At 37.9% G+C, this 27328-nt stretch overlaps 1 protein-coding gene across 7 annotated transcripts in view; it reads right to left on the bottom strand.

Moving 5' to 3' along the window:
• Positions 1-27328, bottom strand: part of LOC131690329 (uncharacterized) — a 561476-nt gene that overhangs the window by 38812 nt on the left and 495336 nt on the right. For 5 of the 7 annotated variants that reach the window (XM_058976022.1, XM_058976026.1, XM_058976027.1 and 2 more), the window contains one exon: positions 23124-24314. The exons of 1 other annotated variant lie outside the window; for it this stretch is intronic. In XM_058976022.1, coding sequence (XP_058832005.1) covers positions 23124-24314 — 1191 coding nt within the window. The remainder of the gene's footprint in view (positions 1-23123; positions 24315-27328) is intronic. One more of the 7 variants, XM_058976025.1, reaches the window with a different exon arrangement.

Here is a 27328-nt window from a genome sequence, read left to right as displayed (position 1 = left end):
TTCTTATAACGTATTTTGGTACCGGGCGCCCAGAGAATCTTTAAGTCTTGTATCAATCGTCAATTTCAGCACAATTGCGAATCCCTCCTGTTATACTTGTGAAGAGCACAGTAGCATACAACCACTAGTAAAATCAAGTGTCGGACTAACATTTCTTCCCTTTCCTTCTGCGATGTACCACGGACCTGGCCGGCACCGGTATTGATTAATAAATAACTTACAATACATATTGTAGGCTGATTTATTATTCCCAGGCATTATCATTCACTGATTCTCTGTAAGTCCCGATCAATAACGGAATTGCAGACTGGAGTTATCGGACAAGTTCAGACCCAAGCTAAGTAGGACTTGTTACGAATGACGAACATTTTTCAAGATCGTTAGCGACTTGCCACCAGCAGTTAAAATACCGGCACCGCTGTTAGTAAAAAACGAAAATAACAGTGGTGCGAGTGTACTACCTTGAGGAACTGTAGAGCTATTCCTAAGACAAGTAGATTGAGTAATGCCAATACAAACAACAATTTGACGATGAACGAAATTCAATCGAAGCCAGCCACAGAACCTAGTCATACAGACATATTTGTTCAGCTCGGCAATCAGTATATCGTGAACCACTTTGTGCAATGTGGCTTTCAAATCTGTGCACTCTGTATCAAAGGATTTACACTGTTCGACAAAAAAAACCACTAGAGCGTGCTGGGATGGATATCAATGACAATTTCATTTTTTACAATTATTAATTATAAAAATAGTCATCAATTATAAAAATAACCATGAAAATTTATCAAAATAAAGAAAGTGAAGTAAATGACTATTTTTGAAGTAGAATATTTCTAAAGTTACAATACAGGGGTCTCGCTTCAAAAATTTCTGAAATTTCCCCAGTTTTTAGATGCGAATAACTTTCGTTCTACTGAACGAAATCGCAATATTTTTGCACTATCTGATCTGAAATATGTGCACGTGTTTTATATTCAATTTTGCAAAATATACGACTGCTATAAACACAGCAAAACGCGGATTTTTAGAAAAATCCTTCAATAACGACAAAGAAAACGCAAAATTGGCAAGCCTATTTCAGACAGAGCCGTCAAAAAAAGCATTACATACGGGAAAGTTATTCATACAGGTCACGCGTGCTCGTTTTGTATCAGTCGATGCTCACTTGCCAAACGAGCAACATGTTGACTGTATTGTCCAGACGGTACAATAAGCGGTAGATGCTATGGAGTTTCGGCAACGTTGGAATATACACACACTCGCACCTAAGTGACTCAATCAAATACGGGTAGATCACAAATAGAGGTATCCGTTTTAATCCATCATTAGGGGCCCTTACAAGAACATTAAAAGTGTCATTACTATGTAAAAACATTTCTGGAATTGTATGGGAATTCTATCATTATTCGCCTCACACTACCATTAAAAGTGACATTACTGCTCGGTAATGACATTACTAACGCCACGTGTAAGGGTACCTATTCGTCGCTCGAATATTAAACGAGCGACATCATGGCTATACCGTACGGACGGTACAAACGTTTGTGTACAGGCAGGGTTTCGGTTCGCACAGGCGGGGTGGAGAGCGCACGATAGACTGCACACAGCAGGGAAACGGGTGTAAGTTTTACATGGATTAAGTGTGTGCCGGCATTGCCGAAAATATATAAAAACATACTAGGGGGTTTCGGCAGAGGGGGCACTGACTCGTACACAGTTGGACCGTGTGGGGCTTGCACATTTTTGATTTACAATGTTTGTTGGATTAAGTTCAACTCTGTACGGTGCAATGTGTGTATGTGTTGCTTGTGAGTTGCGTTGGGATAAGTTAATTTATTTTTCTGCTTGTGTGTGCGTTTGGCTGATACATGTTTCGGTAGATTGTGGGTGATGAGCCAATTGACACTCACGTTTCATTTTTTCTAATATGCTTGATGTGTAATAATGTAGAATATATTTAAGCTTTCAATATAGGGTTCCTGTTTCAAAATATCGGTTGCGGGAGCCGCGTCAGTTTTGGAACGTTAATAACTTTCATTAAACTTATTGATAAGTTTCATTAAACTTAAATAACTTCTGCAATGTAGTATTAAAATTTGGGGTTTGTATAACATGCATTAATCCTTTGGAACGCAATTTTTTTTTCATTGGCCATACTGTTATTTTTAGCTTCATATAGGTCTTCGGGGTCGCTGATTGTGATTCTGACGTCGAAAATGTAGAATTCAAAATGACGGATCGAATATGGCGACCGTGCTTGGCTTAATTTCATGTTTTTTTGATATTGGCCTAAAACGTCTTACGGGGTTTTCGGAGTCGCTGATTCTGAGTCTGACGTCGAAAATGTAAAATTCAAAATGAGGGAACCAATATGGCGGCTGTGCTTGGCTGAATTTCAGGTTTTTTATATAGACCTAAAATGTTATACAAGCGGGTTTTCGGGGTCGCTGATTCTGATTCTAACGTCGAAAATGTAAAATTCAATGTGGCGGATTCAATATGGCGACTGTGCTTGGTCAATTTCATGTTTTTTTATATTGACCTATAACGTATACTAGGGGCTTTTTTGGGGTCGCTGATCACGATGGTGACGTTATAACTGAAAATTTCGTTCGTAAATCGAGTTTTATGCTCATTGTAAATTTTGTAAAAAATGGTTGCCTTTGTGTAGCTACCATTTTGAAATTTCAAATTCTTTTATCAGAATCGTAATCAGCGACCTCAAAAACCACATAATTTTTATGCTATGTTTGGAAGTTATCCCTGTCTCTCAGAAGTTTTTATAGACCAACATAATAATAAATTCCATTTTTGCATATTTGATAATTTTTTACAAAAAACTGACCTACAAAAATTCTGCAAAAAATCTATTCTTTAGCTCAATGTTTGAGATAGTTGTAAATTTTTTTTTATCTCTAGGACTTTTAGTTCAGACACAGCCGAATTTATTGTGAAAAAACGAGATTTTCGATTTTAATTGTTTATAACTAATAAGTAATTAACAAATTCACATAATTTTTTGTTCTAGTTGTGCTCCTTACATCCCTAAGTGTTGATTAAAAGAAAGAATTCGTATTTATCTGTCAAGACTAACTAGAAATCCAATAAAAATTTAGGAGAAGTAGGTGGGACGTATACGTCTCTCTGCGTCGCAAAGGGTTAGTAATGAAAAAACTGTGTATTGAAAAATCTTTCGAAAACTACTCGAAAATGGTGAAAATTTCCAGCTCATCTCGGTCAGAGCCGTCAATATTGTGTACCAACCGAACACTTAAATGAGGAAAAGTTTAAAATATAGGTCCGCTACAGATTTATTTTATATAATCAATCGTGTTTGGCTGCTTGGAGCGAACGGAGGGCTGTACAATACCGAGAAGGAAATATTTGTGAGCTGTACACGGTTGGTGGATTAAGCAGTTTGTGTCGTTATGTGCTACTAGCACAGGCCATCATTTTCATTTCTAATAGCTAGAAGATTTTTAACTATCTGACCGAAGCTCGTCCGTGATTGATTCCCGCTAATTTCATGCACTGAGCCGGAAATCTTGAACAGAAAGAATTGTGGTTTCACTGATTTCAGTTTCAGTAAACCCACCAATATTGTCAAATGTCCGGAGACTGTATGTAAACAACTTTGGAGGCTCAGTATCCTCTAAGAAGTTTTGTAATATAATGCAACGCATTATATTATAAAACTTGAAAAATTATTGTTGGTGATTCATCCTTCTAGTAGTTATAATAGACAATCAACTGTTCCAAAAACATTATTTAGGGACTCGATGTCTGCAGCAAAGTTAATGCGAATTATTATTATTATTTTTATTATTCAAGTCATGAAAGCTTTGTGTATTCATTAGATTATTTGCGAAAAAAAACCTTTAAGAAGTTTCTCTAATATTAACGTTACCGAAACCATCTGCAAAGCTTTTTTATGTTCTAAACAACTTTACAGAAGGTTTCGGTAACTTTTATATCAGAGAAATGTGAAATACACGTTTCTTCCCATAGCTTGACTATCCTAAACTAACCATAAAGAAGTTCTACTGAATAAAATTGGATTTTAATAAATTTTGTAAATATTGCTCTATATCTCGATTTGCTGTATACATAGAGCACTTCTGTCTTCAACAAAGTTTTTTCAAATGCCATTCTTAACAGCCACGTCTGAGCAAACCTCTAGTCCTTTCACAAAGTTAGTGCAGCATTCTGATGAGACGAAGTCGAAACGCAAATTTCATAATTAATTTAGGGTCAGGTGTTGTGCTCTTCACGCGCAAAGATGTTTTTAAACAATTTTCTCCCTAATGGATAAAAAATACTTTTTTTCGTTAATTAGTCTCCACTAAGGAAAAATATAGCATAGTGCACCTTGAATTGGCTTGCCAAGCCAAACCAAATATTTCGATTTCATTAGTTTTCACCAGCTTAAAATGAGCTCCTTTTCTTGCGGGACACGACGTTTAACTAGGGGTTTACTTAGAAATGCAAATTGTGTCTCCGTTTTTGGAGCTAGCGTCAATGCGGAGTTAGCTTAGTTCTGTCGCTAAGTTAGTGTCGGATTCTGATGAGACGAAGTCGAAACGCAAATTTCATAACTAATTTAGCATACAAAGTCCAAGAATAACCCATTGTGATAGAAGCCTACGGAAATTCACTTTCATTTTTGAAGCAACCCTTCCCACCTCAAGCCAATTCTAAATTTGACAGCCTTGCAGATATTTTAATTGGAGGCGCCACGGACACACACCACGAGTGCCATACAAAATCCGACACCCCAAAAAAAAACCGTTCAACGACGGACGGCCATTCATCATTGCGGCTAATAGTGATCATTCTATGCAAATAATCACGGCACACCCCACGATGTCACCATTTTTGGATGCAACTCATTTCAAACGAGGGGAAACGGCGAAAACTTTACACCGAACAGCAGTCGTCGTCGTCGTCATTCATTCAGTCCACTGCACTGGTCGGTCCCCGTCCGGTGGAGCGGCGCGTGATCTGCAATTTCATTCCGTCCAGAGAGCAACCGGCATGGTGGCGCCTGGGAAGTGTCGCGCACTTATGCTGGTTGAATGATTTAGATTCAGACGGCGGCGGGTCCGGGTCCGTCCTGCCATGTCGTTTGTGCTTAGACAAAATTGTACAGGCATAAATCAAATTATTTTAAGTGCACTGGATATGGACTGACAAATGATGTGAGCCCCTGTGGTGTGTGCATTCTAGTCACGTGAGAATCACAAACAAGATTAACTAATAGGGCGGAGGGGGAAAGGGTTCCAAATACCGGGGATGTCACCATCCGGGATCGTTTGCGGAGGTTCCCGAAGAGAAATTATTATTATTTGATACGTTCGACCAACGCTTCGTTCGAAAGAAAAATCAACATTCTAGATATGTCGGAGAATTCAAAAATTCACCTTTCGAATATTTTGAACTAAAACAAGTTAAATTTTATGCCACTAAAAGGGTTCTCATTTTACGCATTTGGATCGATAGGGAAGCGGGAAACTCAAATGTCTTCACAACCAGATGGGACAGCTTCCTGTTGCTATGCTCTAGTTTCGGTTTTTGTCGTTTCTGAACGTATGAGAATTGCGCTTATAAATTCTGTGCTAAATATTTTCAAATGTATATCTATGTTGAATGAGTAACATTCTTTCTTTGGTCTCATTCGTTAAACACACAACATTTTGTTCGGTTTGAGATGAAGCACAGATGTGAACGTCTTGCTACATCACATCATCCGGACTACAAGAAAAAAAAAACTCGAAATCTCATGAATTGGAATGATTTATGCGAGTTACAAATAAAATCTTATTGAGAACAATAAAATTGATTCTATAATCCTCAATAAACTCGCTAAATGAAATTCCCAACATTCAAACCGCAATCGGGTTTTAAATATAGTCAAAACATACTCAATCAATATTATGTCGGCACGTTGCTACCTGAAACTCGTATGTAAGGTAAGTTGCTTCGGCGTATGGAGTGGCCTTGCCAATTATAATTAACGATGAAATGGGCGGATGGCCAGTGACCAAACTCCACCGAAAACATACACCGAATTCAAAACCCACTCTGCACGATGTGTACACCGCTTCTTAGCAACCTTTAGCCGAGCAGTCTGAAATTCCTTATAAGGTTTATTGAAATTGGCTCAGCTTTTCACTATAAAACAACACTTAACCGTTCGGCGATCCGATTCTGTCACTCGATATGACAAATCGTTCCCGTAAAAGGAAGTTTGCAGAATCGCAGATGCCAGTTTGTGTCACAATTTTGAGTGAAATTCAAATAAATGCTTGGTGCACCACTTTGTATGGTTCAGCGTTTACTCTCCCACTATTTACACACTGAATCGGTATCCAATTTCAATTAAACGTTTCTGTTCAATGGGGTTGTTTTTTTTTCCGCTGAGCGACTTCTGTGCGCGTGTTTGTTATTTTTTACTGACCAACTAGCGTACAGCCTTTTTTGTCGCTTATTTATCCACTGTGATCTACACCCGATTAAACGTCGGTTTTTTTTCTGTTTCTAGTCGTTTAATCAGTTGTGTAATCACGTGATTTTTTTTGTGCTCCCGCGGGAGCCACGCACGTAAGCGATTGTACTAACTAGCATAAAAGCTGGCGGCAGACCTGACGACCCAACAACTCTTTTCATTAAAGTTTGAATAGGTGACTGCGGGTGTGCGTGTGTGTGTCTGTGCAAAGCGTGTTTTATTCACACTAGCATTTGGTCGGTCGGCTGGCTGGTGGTAAAAGGATGAGACGGAAAATTGGTGCTATTTAAAATTGATTTGATTTCTGTTGGTTTCCGTTTCAGCGAATCATCGGCATTTGGCGAATAAATGAATTTTCAGTTCCAACAAGCGGGAAATAATTGAAGTAATTTTATTTCATTGCAGCACTCGATGCGGGTGTGAATAGTAGTGGCCGCAGTTGAACGGCGTTTTCTGTGACTCCTGGTGATAATAGTTAGGCATTGGTTTGAACAAAACCGAGGTCAATTGGTGGAATTTTAAAGTGATTATTATAGGAAATTCGATAGAGAATTTCTTCTTGTTTCCAATAATAAATATTCACGTAGCTTAAGGATCTTTGATATATCGTATTTTTTGTGAAATAAAGATTGTTAAAGTGGAACAGATTTCAGTGCCTTTTGAAATCCCTGGTATAAATCAAATCAAATCAAACACAAGGGGTGGAGATAGCGTAGTTGGTAAATCGATTGCCTTGTATGCAGCTCACCTGGGTTCAATTCCCAACCCCGCACATAGGGTTAGAGATCTTTCTAAAGAGATTTCTCTAACCCGACAAAGAGGCGAATGACCCTAAGTTTAAAACCTCTAAAATCAAAATAAAAAAAATCATGCACGACAGGCACAATTCTAACTGATCGTTAAATTTTCTTCAGTTCGGAAACAAATTCAGAATTATTTTCTCCCGCGGGAACAACGCACGAACGAGTACAACTCTTACATGGATGCTAGACGAGTATTGAAGATGATCCAGTAATAAAGTGTCAGTATTGAAAAGTGATAATATCATAGTACTCAAAGTGCTCCCGTGTTAGGCTTCAGTATCATGAAATCTCCCTTCAGTCTGAAATTCTTAAAATATCAAGAAAGAAGACTGCTACGCAGGCAGGTCGATAGCCCATTTAATTACGCCGTTTTTGTGCTCAAAATTAATAGTATCTATATTTTCTTTAGAAGTATCGTTTCTTCAAGGATATTCTTGCTTTTATGATTGCGGAATATGTGGTTCAGTTATTAATACATATAAAAAAAGAAATACAAAATTTATTTTCCAAACTAAGTTAGATAGAGATTTTGTGCCTTCGGTAACATTATTGCAAATCTTATCACAAAAGAAGTGTTCAGTAAAGTTGTAGATAATGTTATAACTTGAAGACTTTATATATTATATATGACAGTCCCCTTAAATTAAGTTTTTTCATGACCACTTTATTCGCCAGTTTTAAACTTCATTGAATCTTTTAGAAATTTTTGGGCTGTATTTTTGCTAACTAAAGTACCTTCTTATCTAATGAATTTAAAAAGATAATCAAAATATTCCGATTATTTTAGGGTTATTTTCACCTTAAATAACCCGAGCAAAAAGGAGCAAGCTTCATTATAAGATACTGAAAGTACTAGCTTTTCACTTCCATATAGTGCTAGAATTGTTTATCTAACGAAAGCTCTCCGTGTGTTATGTACAAAACAACATGCCATCACAGTGATATAAAATGGATCATTCATGTGCTCTTCAGTATATAGCTTTTCGTGGTACACCATATTCGTTTCCGACTTTATGTTCGAGTGTATAGTTTATTTATCGCTTGTGAAAGTCAGCTTTTATCTGCGGCAGATTCTTTGTTTGCCGGTCCCTAGGCTGGTGAAGTGAAGAAGATTCGCTTCGGACACGCCGCTGATGAAGCAAAGTATTTTTTCTATTTCTTTCCATGATCGGTAGCTTCTTTTTAGATCTCTTTTCTTAGTTATAGGATTGATTCCTCGTTTGCACGACGTGCTAACCTCGGGGCTAAATGGTCGAGAACGAGGAATAATGAAACCAGAACGATAAACCCCCTGATACTCTCATGGATATAAAGGATATTTTCAAAATGACTTCCTACCCTGATTCTACCAATTCTCCTCACATAAAAAGTATCTGGCCAGCTCAAATGGACCCGGCGGACTCTGCTTCCGACCCAACAGATCTCACGGGAGCTGAGTACCCACTACCCGATCAGAAGATCATAACAAAAAACTATCAAAACTATATATTCCGTTGATATTAATTGTCTGTTATTTTAAATACCCAATTTATCACACAATTTGTTACGAAAATTGCATTCTGTTATAATCTTGATTGGCTAACCGACTGTAACTCAGATAACACGTGTTCGGGCTAATGGCATACGTGTTATAGTGACTGTCCTCGACCAAACAATCCAGATCGCTGCGAGCGTTTAATGAAGATATTTTGGGTAAACGAACCTGCAAAGGCAGTGGAGATTGATGGTGTTGTCTTCGAACCGGATCTGATGTGCAAAGATCGGTTCACATACGGGGTTTTCTGCTTCAAGAATCCCCTAAACACACTTTTCAGTATGTTTGCTGCAATAGTTATCCTAATGCTCTCCCTAGCATTTGTCGCACCGTTTCTTATTGCCACAATAGGTGGCTGTATGACCAACTGTTTGCGATTGCTATAGTTCATTACCCGCGATTCAAATAGGCGAATAGGTAAATGAACCTTATCCAGGAGGACATAATTAGAAAGAGAAGATCTGGCGGGAGCCCCGTATAATCTGTCACCATGCTCTACGTACAAGCAGCGAAATTAAGCGCTCCGTTAACGAACGCTCGAAGCGATCTTATGCAGAAATGCTAAAGAATGTCCTTTTTCGAAAATTCATATGCTCATTTAGCTCATGTTGAGCATGAAACATCTTTTGTTAATCCGGGAAAGTTGAGGACTACGAGAAATTCTTCCTCCCCTAGATATTTTCGTAAGAGTTCCAAGGTGTGCTTCTTTAAGAGTGCGCCAACTACAACTAATGAGTCCAGTGGAAGTGCGGCAAGCCGAAACAAGTTGCTCCAACCTCCTGAACTGGAAAATTTGAGATCCAACAAGGAATATCCACCCACTTCCAGGAACACCAAAAAACTAAAGTTTCCTCGTTTTACAGGTAGGTATACATTTCAGTACTGAGCAAATTAAATTTTCGGAAATCGTGAGCTTAATTTTCACAACTTTTAATATTACTGGTCCTCTTAAAAGACTCCTGATAATTTTTTTAAAGCTGTTGACTGCTAAACTGCCCCTCCTTGCAGTGATCGTATCTATCGATGACAAAGTCATCTAACGAGGTCGCCGTTTTGATCACTGTTCTATGGTAGAATTGAAGAAGTATCCTCTGAATTATCCGAAACTTGGCATACTTCCGATATTGATCACAACTTTAAATTTTTACATGAATATAAATATTTAATATTATTCGTCTGGATCGTGAAAACTTCTACGGAAAAGTATTCTTGGGGATTAAAGAGTACTATTCTTTCGATCGAATTAACCTCCCCTCGATACCAGGCATTGAAGCTGTTGCTTGTCAAGTTCAAATCAGAATTGCATTGCTTCTATCTATCTACTCTTAGAGCCTCGGCAGGTCACCGAACGCTTTGTAATATCACGGAATTTTCTTACCCGCACCGCGTCTTTATCTAGGAGACTTTAACTCCCAATTACCTTCAATCGGTTGAAGAGGCGCTTGTTAAATTTGTTTAACAAGTAACTTGATGGTAACATTAAGGTGATAAAAAAAGTTTTTTGTTCGACAATGGCTCAACCGGTTTTTGAAAATATAAGCAAAAACAAGAATTTTAAGCTGTTTATTTCATTAAATTTCAAACTAGAACCACTAGCACGAAAAACTGGACTTGTGTCAGTGGTTCCGGTTGGAATTTTATTGAAAAAATAGCTTAAATTTTGTTTAAGATGGGCGGCAAGTGAAGGTTATCACTATCCCAAAACCAGGAAAATCAGCCTACGACCACGACTCGTATTGGCCGATTGAAATGCTATCCTGTATCCGGAAGTTGTTCGAGAAAATCATTCCATTAGGCTTTAATTGGGTCGAAACTAATGACTTATTGTGAGATACATAATTTGGCTACCGCACAGGCAAAAGAGACGAGCGATTGTCTTATGTCGCTTTTATCAGAAATTAAAATGACCCACACTTGCAATGAGCAGATGGAATGAGCTTTTTTTATTGTAAAGCGCGATTCAGTTTCTAGAAATATTCTTTCAGAGAAGCTACACCAGAATGGTCTGTCACCGATTTTGAATAACTTTTTGTTAAATCTGTTGCCTTAAAATCACATGCATTTTTCGCATGACAATTTAACAACATCGCGATTTAGCTACATGAGGTTTCCACAGGGCTCAGGTCTTAGATCCCTACTCTACAACTTTTACGTGAAAGATATTGACGAATGTCTTGTTAATTCTTGCACGCTGCAGATGGCGGTGTTGTCTCTGCTGCAGGTCCCAAAGCTGTCGATTTGCAAGGACTATTGGAAGAGACCTTGGACAATTTGTCTGCTTGGGCCTCACTGCTGAGAATAGATTTCTCCGCGGAGAAAACTGAACTTTACAGGAAGCCAAATCCGGCGCAATTTCAGCTTCTATGAATATGTCTAATGATCAATTAGGTCTAAACATGTAAATATCTCGGAATTTAGAAATCAAAAGATGGAATTTTTAGCTAGTGCGGGCGCAATACAAGCTGGCAACTTCGAAATACCAATTTACTTTAGTGAATTTTTCAATATTTGTCGTCAGAGGACGCTCGACAACTGGTAAACATCGTGGAGCAATGGGGAGCTTAAACGTGGTCTACATTCTATTACCCCGAAGCTATTGACGAAACCTATGTTCAAGGGGATGAATGGAACAGGATTTAATTCGTGTAATATTCTGGCTGTTCTCAACCACTACTCGTTGGATATGGATTTGCGGCGTATTGGACTTGAAGGCAGTCATAGTTTTTGCGCTTGTGGCTGGTCCGGGCTATCACGACATTGAGCACGTTGTCTGGGTATGGGTATGTGCCGTATATTGTGACTCCAGGTATCAGTCAAAGAATTTGCTTGGGGCCCGAGTTGTACCAGTTCAGGACATCCTGTCAAGTCGTGATCTTCGCTATACGTACCTCATCCACCTTTTATCCAAAAACGATAAATATTCAAATTTGGTATTTTTATCATGCTCATAAGCGTCATAAGACTCGCAGAGGTAGAGAGGTACTATGTAACCGTTTTCACCCTTACCGATGTGCCTGTACTAACGAAATTTGAAGTAAAAGAAACAAGCTGGCTCGACGGATTCCCAACGGGTCCGAAGACCAGACGTCCACCTGGTTTATGATATCTTGTCAGCCCAAGGCTGTAATTGTAAAGCTGCCAGTTTTGCTTTTTTTCCTGTTGTTGTTCGCCTTCTCTCCTCTGTTCCTGATATGATTTCTACTACCCCGATGTTGGAATTTGGTCGCCTTCTGAATATTTTTCCCTAGCTTCCGTTACAAAAAGTTAATTCAATACTTGTTATTGCTCAATCCATTGCATTACTGGTCCCAAAAAATATCCTTTATTGAACCCTGCCCCTCTCCCATGTGCTCTCTTTCAATTATCCAAGTCAAGAAAACTTTTCGCAATTAGCTGCTAAAATTCATCTTTTTAGGCAAGGATTATTTTTGATGTACGGGGAATTAAATAAACTAAGCTGTTGATTCAGTGTGATGAACAGTCAGAGAAGATTCTAGAGACTCCTTTCCATTCCAATAAAGTGATTGTGTGGTGTAGTTTGCACAGGACTGCACAGTGGTTTAAAACGCGAAAAACGTGATCGTTTTGAATAACTCCAAAATGGTTTGTTATAGCGATATACTATCTTCGGAAGAATTTATGATATTGAGACGCCCCATCTTTTAAAGTCAAAAGTTTGATGATTAATCCTCCTATAAGTGACATTCAAAACTTATTTCTTGTATAATTAGAGATAGCGAGTTGGTGTATTCTGCAAAGTTGTAGTAAATTCTTGTGCAAGAATCTTTACTGAAGGTGGTAATAGTCTATCTTTAATAATCTTTGAGATATAGAACATTATTGGAGAAAATACTGAAAAATCAATTTTGTTCATTATAGCTTCTTTTCAAGATTTTTTGGAAGGTTAAAATGTTTTACAAAACTGTCACAATTAATGAAATACAAAATTTCGGTGAAGGAAGCAACCTAATATGTTGAGCAGTTTCTGAGATATTCACGATTTTTGTTCGAAAAAAGGCCTACTTTGCACTCAACTAACTCATGAACGGGCAAAAACGGGCAGACCACTCAGTATGCATTTGAAAGTACTAACTTTGAGAAGGATTTCATAAAAATCTTGAAAAGAATTCCATTACAATCCAAGATAGATAGGCAAGATAGCGTAGGAATACAGAGAAGAAATGCTGTCGGATCTCAACGAAGAGTTTCATCAGGTTCCTAAAGAGGGTTGAAGCAGAATAACTAAGAATAACAATTTTCAAATGACTGTCATCGTAATTCCAGGTTACCAGCAACCGACTGAAGAGTAACTAGACTCGGTCAAATGACTTTTCATGTGTCGAGATTACTGAGGAATTCCACGAAGGTCCGTCCGAAAATCAAAAAAATTCTTTGATTCTGATGAAACTTTACACGCTTCACCGGCATGGAAGACTAAATATTTTCCAAAATTAATGAGATCATTTCGATTCAAGAAAAAATTTTCAAAAAAAAAGTTCGATTACCGTATTTTATACAGCAAAACAATCTGAGAAAGAGTTATAGAAATGAAACGCACAAAAAAATATACGCTGAAAAAAACGTTGTTATATTTTTCACTAATCCAAATTTATGTTGAATATAATTACAAAAAAAACTATTTTTTTAATTTTTTTTTGTATTTTGTCAATGAAATTCTATAGAGAAAAGAAATGTTTTAAATGTAAAGTAAATGTAAATGTAAAGCAAATAACTCGAAAACTATCACGTTTTGGAAGATTTTCGTTAAACGCATTTTGATTTGAAATGGCATTTTCAATCATATTTCATAATAAAATTATAGTTTTTTCTGTCAATTTGTGACATTTAAAAATATGTTTAAGGTTAATCTGAAATCTTTCTTTTCTCTTTCTGTTTTCATCGACAAAAGAAAAAAAAATAAAAAATGGGTAAATTTTTTAAAATAAATTTGTTATTTTTAAAAATGTCACAACATTTTGTTCAGCGTAGATTTTTTTCGCGCAGAATACGGTAACCGAACTTTTTTTTTAAATGCCGAGTGCAAAAACTTCTACGCCCTTTTAAAATATTGCTTTTATGCCAAAATGTTCTAATTGCCAGAGAAAATCATGGACATTCATGATTCGTACCCAACTGCAAAGTTTTGCTCGAATCGTGAATGGCCATTAATTGAGGACTTTCTCATGGAATCCCTCACTGTTTGTGGTCAGGGAGCTAAGAATTTTTCAAAAGTAGTTCCATTAACCGATTTCACCATCTGTATTAAAAGGTTAAATGCGTTCTATATAAATTCATATGATTCAAGTTATGTATGTTTTATTTTAATAAGCTGATGTGTCGCAAAATCAATATTATGAGCTTTTTTCTTGCGGAACATCTCGCTTGACTAGGGTTTTTCTCAGGAACACAAATTGTGCCTCCGTTTTTGGAGCTAGCGTAAATCCGGTGCTAGCTTAGTCCTGTCACTAAGTTAGTGTCGAATTCTGATGAGATGAAGTCGAAACGCGAATTCCATAACTTATTTGATATTATACTGTTTTATTTTAAAAAGAATCGTGATATATCAAAGCTAATATATGGAACACACGAACGAAAAGGTCTTGAATTAGCTAATCCTTAAAAGCTGAATCTACACATTTTATTACAAAGCATTTCTTCTATCAGTTTCACATCTTTCAATTTGATGGAGACGTATGGTATTTGGTTAAAACTACATTCTATTAAAAGCGCACACCCCATACATTGGTCGATCTTCTTAACAGATACCTCAAACCAAAAGTACACAGTCACTTACTTCCGAATCTTTACACTTATTACAGTCATGAGAAAGCACATATCGCAAAAAAAGCTGTAAGCCGAACAAATTCGTTCCATGGATGAAGCATGATTCATATTGAGCACCAAGAAACCCATTCATAAGCGACCGAAAATCATTTTCCCTCGACGGGAAGTAAAAGCACACTGTGCTATCATATTTCCGGTCGGTATAAACCGTGACGGGAAGAAAAAAAAGATTAAATTAAGCTGAAACGAGCATCGCACACAGAAAAACAAAAAACAGTGACAGACAAAGTAACCATCGAGACGAATATATGAAACGGCAAAAAGCAAAGCTGATCCCTGCTGCTAACTAATGAACGAACATGAATCCTTGAATGTGACTGTGACGACGCGTGAGAGTGGGTAAACCGAAGGAAGGTGCCCCCGTTTCCCTGGCCGGGGTTTTTATTTACACATATTTTCTTTCGTTTTGGGCAAGCTTGGCTTGGGGAGATTTGAATTGATGTAGGGATGATAGAATAAGTGAGTGCTGACATTAAAGACCGAGAAAATTGTTTGTTGAATATAAATAGTATACACACACATACAATAAGTAACAGTGATGGTGTCTCGGAGCACGACATCTGAATTGGAACGGACTCCAGAAAAGAAAAACAATAACAGAGATACGGTTTTTAGAGTGCTACTCAGTTGCTACAGACAGGATTGGACGGGAGGAAGTCGTGTGTGAGATTTTTTACATATGTCTAAATGCTGTGGACATTTACTGGTTGAAGTTGTTGGTTTTACTCTTAATTTTTCACTTCATATCAAGTTGGCAGTTGTGGGTCCCTTGTCAAATGCTTTTTGGATAAATGCCAGCCTACTTCCTTCGCAAGTGTGTTCTTATAGCTAGGAAGTTGTCAAGCAGACGATAGCGGAAAAGGACAGACGAGTTCTGTTAAGCTTCTTACGCTTTCAGCCTACCTACTAGTAGCCGGTGATTATTTGAGCCGTGCTGTAAGACAGTGTCATGTGAGGTTGGTTGTAATCACTCAATTTTGTGTGAGCTTTGCTTTTATTTTCTTTCATGTATATTCGGTGTTGACGATGTTATCATTCCACAAAACTACCAAAAAGGAAAACAACACTAAGCAAGGTTTTCAAATAAGAAAATCCATACGAGCTTCCAAAATACTTGGCGTGATTCGGTGATAATTACAATAGGGTGCGTCAGACAATTTGCATCGTATATCATCGATAATGTTGTGGGTTTTTTCCGGAAACAAAACATATTGATTCCAACTTGCACTAACTAAAGCGGTTTGAGTTTTAGTCTTATAAATATGAAAGTACCGAGGGGGAAAAAAAGCTTAACCGGGCTAGCGAAAATAATCAACCGAAGGCGTTAAACAATGGGAATCAATTTAGTAGAACACCAAGCGCGCTACTCATCCTGCACAACACAAGCGAACCGAATAATAATAATAGTAATAATAATAAAAATAACAACAGCTAAACGGACGAGATCCTTAACGATGGGAAAACGATATGGATTTTGGTTGGAAGAACATTACCACCAGCTGGTGGCAGTGATAGGGACAAGGAAGGTACGGGCATCAGATGGTAGAGGTAATAACTCGCAATCAATAAAACGTGGGTCTCGCGAAGAATACGTAAGCAGGAACTAAAGCCACATCATTGCGATAGTTAGCGTATTATGCACGAAGTTCTAAAGGTTTGTTCTCTGGTTCGAGCTATTGGAAACAGGAGAAGTTAACTGTCTGAAACTAAAATTCAATAGTCGAAAAACTAATAATCGTTAGTTTTCGGTTTGCGATGTTGATACTGTGGCTGAATGCGAGTAGGGTTGCCAGCTTGGACGATAATGTCGTATTTAATGTTATAATAAAACAAGTAAATTAGTTATGAAATTTGCGTTTCGATTTCGTCTCATCAGAGTTTGACACTAACTTAATGACAGTACTAAGCTAACGCCGGATTTACGCTTAAAAAAACGAAAACTTTATTTGTGTTTCTGGGCTAACTGCTAGTCCTACATGATATCCCGCGGGTCTTGTCACTAAGTTAGTGTCGGATTCTGATGAGACGATATCGAAACGCAAATTCCATAACTAATTTAGTTATAGGTTTAGTGCTTTTAACGTACAAAGATGGTTTTGAACAATTTTCTCCTTAGTGGAGAAAAAATAGTTTTTACCTAAATTGTTCTCAACTAAGGAAAAATATAGCACACATAGTGAAAAAACATATTTTGGGACAAGTTTCTCCCAAAATAGGTTCGTCGCTTGACCAGTCATTTGTGGAAGCTACTTCCGAATCTAGAGGCTAAAAGTTGACAATGTGCGCTGCTATGGTACTAAGCAGACGTTATTCGCATATTTATCCCATGTTCTGTGGGACTCCATATATACACGCAACCATTAACTGCTACGAAAAAAAACTCGCTTGGCCTATCGTTGAGTCGATTTCAAGTACTACCATGAGTGATGGTACCAAATTTTTATCTATCTGAACAAGTCCAGTTGCCGGACCAACGCGTTTGAAGTTTGTATCACTGTAAGAAACTCATTTTTCGGTGGTGATTGTAAGAGAGTGGAAGATTGCAATTTTGCGATCTTGTAGAAGCTTTCTGATTTTATTCTGTTGCATATAGTTGAAGAAATCTTTACTCAAATAAAAGAAAAAAATCGAACGCTTAGCATGGAGAAACTCGCTTGAATTTAGGTATTGAAAATCCACATATACTTTGATCAGTGTGACATACACACATGTTACAATTGTCTTAGAACATATTTCGATCAAAGAACAGTTCATGAAATGAAGAATGATAAATTATCATTTTTATTTTTTCTTGTGAATTATGCCAATCGCCCATTATGCCAAAGATATATGATGCCTAATGTACTTATGTCTGACATTAGTTCCACATTTCACCGAAAAGAGAACTGCAGCTTTTTTAAGAACAGAGATGGTGCATGGACTGGACATGTTCAGCAGAATTACAATCTTATCGAAAAAAATTGACAATACTCTGCAAAATAATTGATCGCTCTTAATCGACATTGAGAACGGTTCGACAGTACTGCCTACGAATCGATTCGGCGTGTGACTGAATCAAAGAGGATGACGCGTTCCACTGTCGATTGGAAAACTGAAACGTTGTGTTGCCGTACTGTGACTAGTACGCTGGTAGGCGTGACCATAGCCATGAAAATCAGTAAGGGAAGCCCTCAAGGAGGAGGGCTGTCACCACCTCTGTGGTTACTGATAGTGAGCACTGATAGTGATTCCTGAATGAGTTGGCAAGTCTGGAATTCGAAGTAACGGGTTTCTCAGACCAAATTGCCATCGCTGTTAGAGGCAAGGGTGAATCTACGATTTCGGACCGCATTCAAACTGATTTAGATCAGTGACACGTCAATGGTGTACAACAGCGAATTTTAGCACAAATCCCCAAAAATTATTACAATTCCATAGACAAGGAAAATGAAAGTTAAACTGAAACGAAATATTTCTAATAGAACCATCGAATTTACAACGGAAGTGGAATATTTTGGAGTAATAATACAGAGTAAACTGCTGTGAAATCAGCGTATCAAAAAAACTACGGAAAAAGTCATTTTGGCAAAAAATGGGGTTTGAATCCAAAGATGACGTGTTGGCTTAAAACTTCAATTATCAGGCCAATGGTTGCATAAGCGTCGATGGTGAGGTGGCCCAAAGTAGAAAGCTAAAAGCAAGTTTGAAACTATCAAAAGTTGAAAGAGAGGCTTGCCTATAAATCATAAGGGCAATAAGTACCAATTGCCCTGGTAGAAATGTTGGACCCAGTGCCGTATTAAGAGCTCTAGGCTCACGTAACTTCTAACCCAAACTCGTCCATGGCTGTCGGATCATTCTGATGAATCTGGCGAACAAATGCAAACTCATTGGGATGTGGATGCTTGGGCACATAAGCTGCTTAACAGAGGGGGTTGCCTACAGTTTCACGTTGGTCCGGTAGTTAGGCTTCATCGATTTGGCAGACCCTCCACGTGTGACTAGGAATCGTCTCAGAGGCATGGGGTGTGATATACAAATTTCAAAACTTGAAGATTAAAAGATTAAACGGAGGAAAGATTAATCGCTTGAAAGATTGGAAAATTCCAAGATTCAGAGAAATCGAAACTCCGAGAATTCGGGACTTCGAGCTTCCGAGACTCTAAAACTTCGAGATTCCGAGATGATTCAGAGATGATTCCTAGATGCCGGGATGATTCCGAGGTGATTCCAAGGTTTCGAGACGATTCCGAAATGATTCCAGGATTCTGAGATGATTTCGAGATTCCGGAATATTTCCTATATGATTGCGAGATTCCGAGATGATTCCGAAATGATTCCAAGATTCCGAGATGATTACGAGTTTTCGAGATGATTTCGAGATTCCGAGATGATTCCGAGATTTCGAGATGACTCCGAGATTCCGGGATGATTCCATGATTCGTAGATGATTCCCAGATTCCGAGATGGTTCCGAGATTCCGGGTTGATTACGAGATCCCGAGATTCGGAAATGATTCAGAGGCTCCGAAATGATTCCAAAATTCCGAGATATTTCCGAAGTGATTCCGAGATTCCGACATAATTCTGAGATTCTGAGATGATTCCGAGATTCTGAAATCGCCAGTCTCCGAGATTCAAGGATGATTCCCAGATTCAGACATGATTTCGAGATAATCCCGAGATGATTCCGAATTTCCGAGATGATTCCGAATGATTTCAAGATTCCGAGATGATTCCGAGATTCCGGGATGATTTCGAGATTCCGAGATGATTTCGAGATTCCTAGATGATTCCAGGAAGATTTTGAGACGATTCAGAGATCCGAGATGATTTCGAGGTTCCGAGATAATTCCTAGACTCTCAGATGATTCCGAGATGATTCCAAGATTTCGAGATGGCCACCGAAATTTCGAGTTGACTCCGAGATTCCGAGATGATTTCGAGATTCTGAGATGATTATGAGATTCCGAAATGATTCTGAGATTCCAAAATTGCCAGACTCCGAGATTCTGAGACACCCAGATTCTTAGATTATTCCCAGATTCCGAGATTCCGGGATGATTACGAGATTCCGGGATGATTCCGAGATTCCGAGACGATTCCGAGATGATTCCGAGATTCCGATATGATTCCGAGTTTTCAAGATTCCGAGATGACTACAAGATTCCGAGATTCCGAGATAATTTCGAGATTCCGAGATAATTCGGAGATTCAGAGATGATCCCAATATTCTGAGATGATTCCGAGATTTCAAGATAACTCCTAGATTCTGAGATGGTTCCGAGATTCTGAGATGATTCCGAGATGATTTCGAGTCGCCGAGATTCCGAAATTGCTAGACTCCGAGATTTCGAGATGAATCAAAGGTTCAAAGATTCAGAGATTTCGAAATTCCAAGATTCCAACTGTCCAAGAGTCCAAGATTGGAAGAGTTCAACAGTCCAACACACCAGCATTCGAAGATTACGAGAAACCGAAAATCCAAGAATTCAAGAATCTGAGAATCTAAGAATCCGAGAATCCGAGATTCCAAGATTCAAAGAGATTCAAGGAGATTCGAAGGGATTCAAAGAGATTCAAAGAGATTTAAAGAGATTCAAAAAGATTAAAAAATAGATTGAAATAGGTTCGAAGAAATTCAAAGGGATTCAAGGAGATTCAAAGAAATTCTGAGAGATCCAAAGACATTCAAAGAGATTCAACGAGATTCAAAGAGATTTAACGAGATTCAAAGAGATTCAAAGAAATTCAAAGAGATTCAAAGTGATTTAAAGGGATTTAAAGAGATTCATAGAGATTCGAGGAGATTTTAATAGATTCAAGTAGATTCAAAGAGATTCAAAGAGACTCAAAGAGATTCAAAGTAATTAAAAGGGATTCAAAGAGATTCCAAGAGATTCTGAGAGATTCAAAGACATTCAAAGCGATTCAACAAGATTCAAAGAGATTCAACGAGATTCGACGAGATTCAAAGAAATTCAAAGAGATTCAAAGAGATTCAAAGTGATTTAAAGGGATTCAAAGAGATTCATAGAGATTCGAGGAGATCCAAGGAGATCCAAACTGATTTAAAGAGATTCAAAGACTCTGAGAATCTAAGAATCCGAGAATCTGTGATTTCAAGATTCAAAGAGATTCAAGGACATTCAAAGGGATTCGAAGAGATTAAAAAAAATCGAAGAGATTCAAATAGATTCAAAGAAACTCAAAGAGATTCAAAGAAATTCAATGGGATTCAAGGAGATTCAAAGAAATTCAGAGATCCAAAGAGATTCAAAGAATCTAAGAATTCGAGAATCCGACATTCCAATATTCAAAGAGATTCGAGGAGATTCGAAGGGAATTGAAAGAGATTCAAAGAGATTCGAAAAAATTCAAATAGATTCAAAAAGATTCAAAGAGACTCAAAGAAATTCAAAGGGATTCAAGGAGATTCAAAGAGATTCCAAGAAATTCAAAGAGATTCAAATTAATTCAAAGAGACTCAAAGAGATACAAAGAAATTCAAAGGGATTTAAGGAGATTCAAAGAGATTCCAAGATTCAAAGCGATTCAAAGAGATTTAAAGATATAGAATATTGAAAGATTAAAAGATGGAAAGGTTGAATGATTGAAAGGTTGGAAGTTTGAAGGATCCAATGCTTGAAAGATTTAATGATTCAAAGATTTAAAGATAAATAGAATTGAAAAATGTAAAAATCCAGGGACTAAAAGATCTCAATCGCTGAAGATCCTAAGACCCAAAAAAGGTTTGATGTTACGAAAAATTCCAAAGAACTGACCGAAGTTAGATTTAGAGATCCAGAAATTCAATGCAAAGATCCAAAAATAGAAGGATCTACAATACAAAGTTTAGAAGATAAAAAAATAATAGGTCTACACATCCAAATATTTAAACATTAAGAGACCCAATGGCCCAAATATACAAAAATTATAAAATATCAAGCTCCAGAGATCCAAAAATACAAAGATTCGAAAGAGCCATCATATCCAAAGTTGTAGAGTTGGAAAGCTTCAATGATCCGAAGATCTAAAGTTGAAAAGGTTTCTAGCTCCATAGAAACAAAGCTGAAAAGGTTGAAAGTAAAAGAGATTTCAAAATACCAAGCTTCAGAGATACAGAAATAAAAAGATTAAAAAATCTAACCCAATGTTACAAATATTCAACGATATAAACATTCAAAGATACAATGAACTAAAGATAAAAAAATCCAAACTCGAAGCTTCAAAGATAAAATGCTTCATATATTTTTAGATTAAAAGTACGAAAGTTCGAAAGATGAAAGATTAGGATCCAAAAATCAATCCAATGTTTTTAAATCCGAAAGAATCATAGATCCAAGAATCTAGGATTTAAAGGTCTTGAAAAACACGCCGAAGATTTAAAAATATAGGAATATACAAAGATCTAAATTTATAAAGATACATCGCTTGAAAGATCAACAAATTCAAAAATTGAAAGATCATGAAATTCAAATATTTAAAACGTTTAACTCGAATAATTCTAGTATAAATAGATTCAGAAATATCAAGCTGCAAAGATCCACAAATCCGAAGATTAGAAAAACCGTAGCATCCAAACTTTCTAAGATTCGAAGATCTAAATTTAAAAGGTTAAAAAAATTCCTAGCTCAAAAAATCTAAAGATGGAAAGGATATATAATTAAAGATTCAATGATTCGAAGATAAAAAAAAACCCTCTAAAATATTCCAAAACCCCTCTGCAACATTCCTACACCAAGAGATTCAATTATATAAAATTAGAAAAAATATCCAATTTCAATAAAAAGAAGAAAAACACACCAAGTGCCTTCACCAAAGTTTTTTAGAAATAATATTTTCTAGAACTTTGCCGAAGACACCGATCCTGAATAAGAACTTTTTGAGAATGTAGATATCAGTTCCTACTAATAGGAAGAATTATCATTGCTACGTTATAGCAAAGAGCAGGGGGATATCGGCGTTATGAAAATCTGTATAATAATTCGGATGAAGCAAGAAATGTGTTGCTGCAGTGAATTCACTACATTCTTGGAAGAAGAATCCGCTGTTTTCGTTTATGTTTATGTATATCTGTTTACAACACCATATAAATAAGTCAGTTACCTTGGCGATAATCGATGTTAAAAATTCACAAATTTTAAATTTGATCTGCGAGAATAGTTGGCAACCCTACACAAAAGAATACCCACAGCATTAACAAACGCGAAAAAACACAACAAAACTCTTTTAAACTAAAAACAAAAAGTTGTCAATATCAACCCTTCAAAAAGAAAACAAAACATCGTAGATATAACAACACTCCGGCTAAACTAAAATCGGCGAACTAAATCCATTAAAAAAAACTAACACTTTCCGTTTGTTTCGGAATTCTCCAAACACAGCACACAGACACACGTTCGCATTACCAATAGGTTGGAAACGGAAGGGGCACAAACCTAGAGGAAGCTTACCTGCACTTCATCGAGAGGAGTAGCAGCGGCCGCAACGGCGGCTTTGTAGTCGGACTTATTTTTGTTAGTGGATCGAGTGTTAGTAGCGGCAGTGGACACTATGGTCGCTTCTTCCACCTCCTCCTTCTCCTCACCAGTGGTGGTGCTGGTGACCGTGGTTAGAGGCGAAAGCGGTGTCGTTATCGCGGCATCGGTTGCAACGGTACTGGGGCTACGTGGGGTGCTTTGGGTGCTGCTGGTGGCTGCGGCGGCCAAGGGCAAGGTTTCCGTTGTTTTAGTCGTCATTGCCGGCGTGGTGGTACTGGTGGCCGTGGTTTGGGCCGTAGTGGAGCTAGTTCCAGTGGAAAGAGCTTGCCGTTTATTAGGCGAGCTACTGCTCTCGGGCAGGGACTCGTCGGGGCTAGTCCACCGTTGTTGATTAGATAAATTATCGCCGTTAGTTGGATCAATGGATGTGGTCTTCTGTGTGGTCATTTCCGGCATTGCTAGGGTGGTCTGTGGTGTGGTGGCCGTTTTGGTCGTAAACATTGTGCTGCTGATGGTAGACGAATGATTTGATCTGGTGCTGGTCAACTGACTTTTACTGGGATGGCTGGTGGTGGCACTGAGTAAACCGTGGGACTTTTTGCTCGTCGCCGGAGCTTTATGGGTTGGCGCAATGGGACCTTTTTTAATCGAAACCGCCGGGGTCGCAATATCTTCAATCACGTAGTCATCCTTGAACACATCTCGTCCCTTCAACTGCTCAATATCCGGCATCATTAGCTCAGTCTCCACTATTCTTTCGATATCAATCGGTTTGTGTTTGGAGGACTTTTTCGCAAGCAAGCTTTCCTCCTCCTTTTTGAGCTGTTCGTTGTTCTGAATGGTTTTCGTAATTGTCGACTCCAGCTGCGAAACACTCTCCCGGATGTCCGCCTGGGTGAAATCGAACTGGTCATTCGGCTCGGTTTGAGTCACATGCATCTTCTTTCCGTGGCCAGCTTTCCGACCGTGTGTATCGGCCGTTCGATCCAGCACGCCAGCAGGCACTATCAGATTGTCCTCATCCGTTTCCGCTTCCTGGCGTGGTTCGTAGTGTTTCATCAGCCCTCCTGCACCCACAACCGCGGGGGAACCGATGCTTTTAGTTGGTTGCTTATTGCCATATGTATCACTGTTAGGAGTCGAGTGGTCGCCTGACGGTGACTGCTAAATATTTGTTTGAGATTCGGATCGAATTCAGCAGCATGGGAGAATGAAACGGAGCAAAAAGAAAGACAGTGGTCCGCAATCAGAGAAATGGGGACGCACGGTTGGAGTTATAGTGCGGTTTGGTTTGGTTTGGTTCGTGTCAGTTGGTGGCAGTAGATGTTGACGATGATGTTGATGATGATGACGTGACAGTAAGCAAATGGTTGACGGGAAGAAAAAAAGAAATTATTTACACACCGAAAGACAGCAAAAATACGTGATTTGACACACACACAGCAAAGTGCTGAGCAAACGGAGGGATACCGGTAATTGATAGGGGACACACCGACTGACTGGTTCCTGCTGAATGGTGGGTAGGGAGTGGTGGAAGAATTGTGGCGAAAAAATAACTTTTACACGAGAACGGGATACTATCGAGAAAAAAAACAAACGAACCGGAGCTGGAGGAGAAAAAAATAAGGGAAAACGAATCCTGGTGGGAAAAACTTCTGGGTGGAAAACATACTGCAATCTAAACAAACACAACTTGAATTGTTTTTTTTTTTTTGCTTTTTCTACTTATTCGATGTATAATAAGGACAAGGTTGGGTTTCAATACAGCTACACTATCGTTCTGAATGGGTTTCTCGTTACTTCGAGGATGGCTCACCGCGAAGCAACTATTTAGAAAAAAAAAAGTGTACAATTACTCGGAATAACACCACACAGAAAGTTGCCAAATGTCACAGTTTGTGCCATATTGGACGATGAAATATACGTCAAGGTGTATATCAAGCAACATCCAGGTCAAGAGTTTTACACGCCTTCCGGGAAAAGGAAAGGCTCAAGGCAAGTTGCCAAAGCTCCCAACAAAAAAAAATTCCAAAAAAATTTGGTTTGGCAGGCAATTTGCACATTGAGCTGAAAAGTGGAATTTTTGTGACTACTGGCAATTAAGATATTTATGTCGAGAAATGTTTGCAAAAACCATAAATAAAACAATTTTTTAAAAAACTAATCTCACGATTAGTCTGTACATGTACAAGGCAACGCGAAGCGTTTTGGGAACGTGCACAATGCCATAAAAAGGTTTCTACCTGATGTGCGCGTGTCTAGAGTGTTCCATAGCGGTCAGGACGCCGCTTCGAATAATGGTCTGTAGAAACTTTGAGTGGACACATATACATTTTAAAAAATGCAAAGAAAAAAATCATTTTTTTTGTAAATTTTGAATGAAAACTTCCTTTTAATGTACCTATACAAAGTCCACACTTGTAAAATGTTCCAAAACGTTTATTTTTTCTCAAAAATAACCGCTCTAATAAATCAACTCATGAAGCAACAAAGTTAAAAAAAATCAACGACAAAGCTCATTATTTACTCAATGGTTTCGTTTAAAAGCAAATTTGCAAAATATGAGATGAGGAAAATCCTTCCACGATTTTTGTGAAGCTATTGCAAAAGATATACTATTTGGACCCACATTTTTTCAAACTGATTTCCAAAAGCTCAATACATAAAATAATCAAATCAAGAAAAAATCGCGTAATAGGAGAATCCGCGTATAAAAAATCGCGTAATAGGAGAATCCGCGTATAAAAAACCGCGTTAATTCGAAAATACGCGTAAAAAATTTTTTTAGCAAAAGACTTTCAATATTTCTGAAAGTTATTTTGGCCCGGATTTCGCAATCAACACGGCTTTTGCAAAAATATTCTAAGTCCTTTTAAATGAAAAAGACTTAGATTTTTTCCCGAAAAAAAAAAATTCTACGTCCTTTTAAATGCAAAGAACTTTGCCAGTTTTTTTGGGCGGATTTCGCAATTAACACGGTTTTAGCAAACAAGACCATTCCGAAAATATCCATATTGATTGAGTTATAGCGAATTTCGCTAAGCCGGAAGTCGCCATCTTGGATTTCAAAATGGCATCAAAAATCAATTTCTGGCACCTACTCGTCAAGTCCATTCCGAAAATACCCCTATTGTTGAGGTGCGAGCCATAAGGAGTCTTCCAGACCCGTCTCTTCCATCTTTCCGAAAATCTTTTAAGTCTTTTGCATTCAAAAGGACTTAGAATATTTTTATGGCAAAAACCGTGTTATTTGCAAAATCCGCGAAAAATAAAAACTGCCAAAATTCTTCTAAGTTCTTTCCAATTAAAAGTACTTGTTTTTTCAGTAAAAAGTCTTTTGCATTCAAAAGGACTTAGAATATTTTTTTTTGCAAAAACCGCGTTAATTGGAAAATCCGCGTAAAAAACGTGTTAATTGGAAATTCCGCGTCAAAAAAAACCTCTTAAAAAACCGCGCAAAAACCGCGTAAAAACCTTAGTGTATAGTTATGCATCTGTAGCGATGAATATTGAGTGAGTGGAGTGGAATTTCACACCTCCAACAAAATTTGCTGTTTTGTAAGTGAAAATGATTACTTGATTTTACGTGGCATAGTTCCCGCACTGGAAAGTTTTAGAAATATTGTAAAAGAGTGCATTATATCGAGAATTCCTTTCAAGGCCAAATTTCCGGTCAAAATAGGACAACGTTTTTTTCCTTTAGATAGAATCCCAAACCATTTTCATCTACTTCCTACTGCTTTATGTGAAGAAAAAAATCCTACTAATGGAATGAGAATATGTAAGAAAAAATGTTTCTGACATCGAGTCCTTTGAATAGGAACAGAAGAGTTTCGTTTTCTCTGTACCGTTTCCGGCAGTTGAAGTATATAGAATTGCACTTATAACGACACGAAGCTGGATCTCAGAGTCATCTTTATCCCTGTTATGGTCTTTAGGGTGGTTCATATTTTGTATAAGCAGCCTGGTGAATCACCAATTGTGGTAAAACTTTTGGAAATTTTTACGTACGTCAAAATAATTAGGGCGATTCTGGAAATATTCTGTACAAAATAATCACTGCGTTGACGATAGGCTGGAACGTAATCCGGTGCTAGCTCAGTTCTGTCACTAAGTTAGTGTCAGATTCTGACGAGACGAAAATTCCATAACTAATCCGGAACTGAAGATTCGTCCTA

The sequence above is a fragment of the Topomyia yanbarensis genome, chromosome 3 (genome assembly GCF_030247195.1).
Source record: "Topomyia yanbarensis strain Yona2022 chromosome 3, ASM3024719v1, whole genome shotgun sequence".
Lineage (NCBI taxonomy): Eukaryota > Metazoa > Arthropoda > Insecta > Diptera > Culicidae > Topomyia > Topomyia yanbarensis.
The sequence above is the reverse complement of the archived record's forward strand: the minus strand, read 5'-3'. Positions and strand labels throughout refer to the sequence as shown.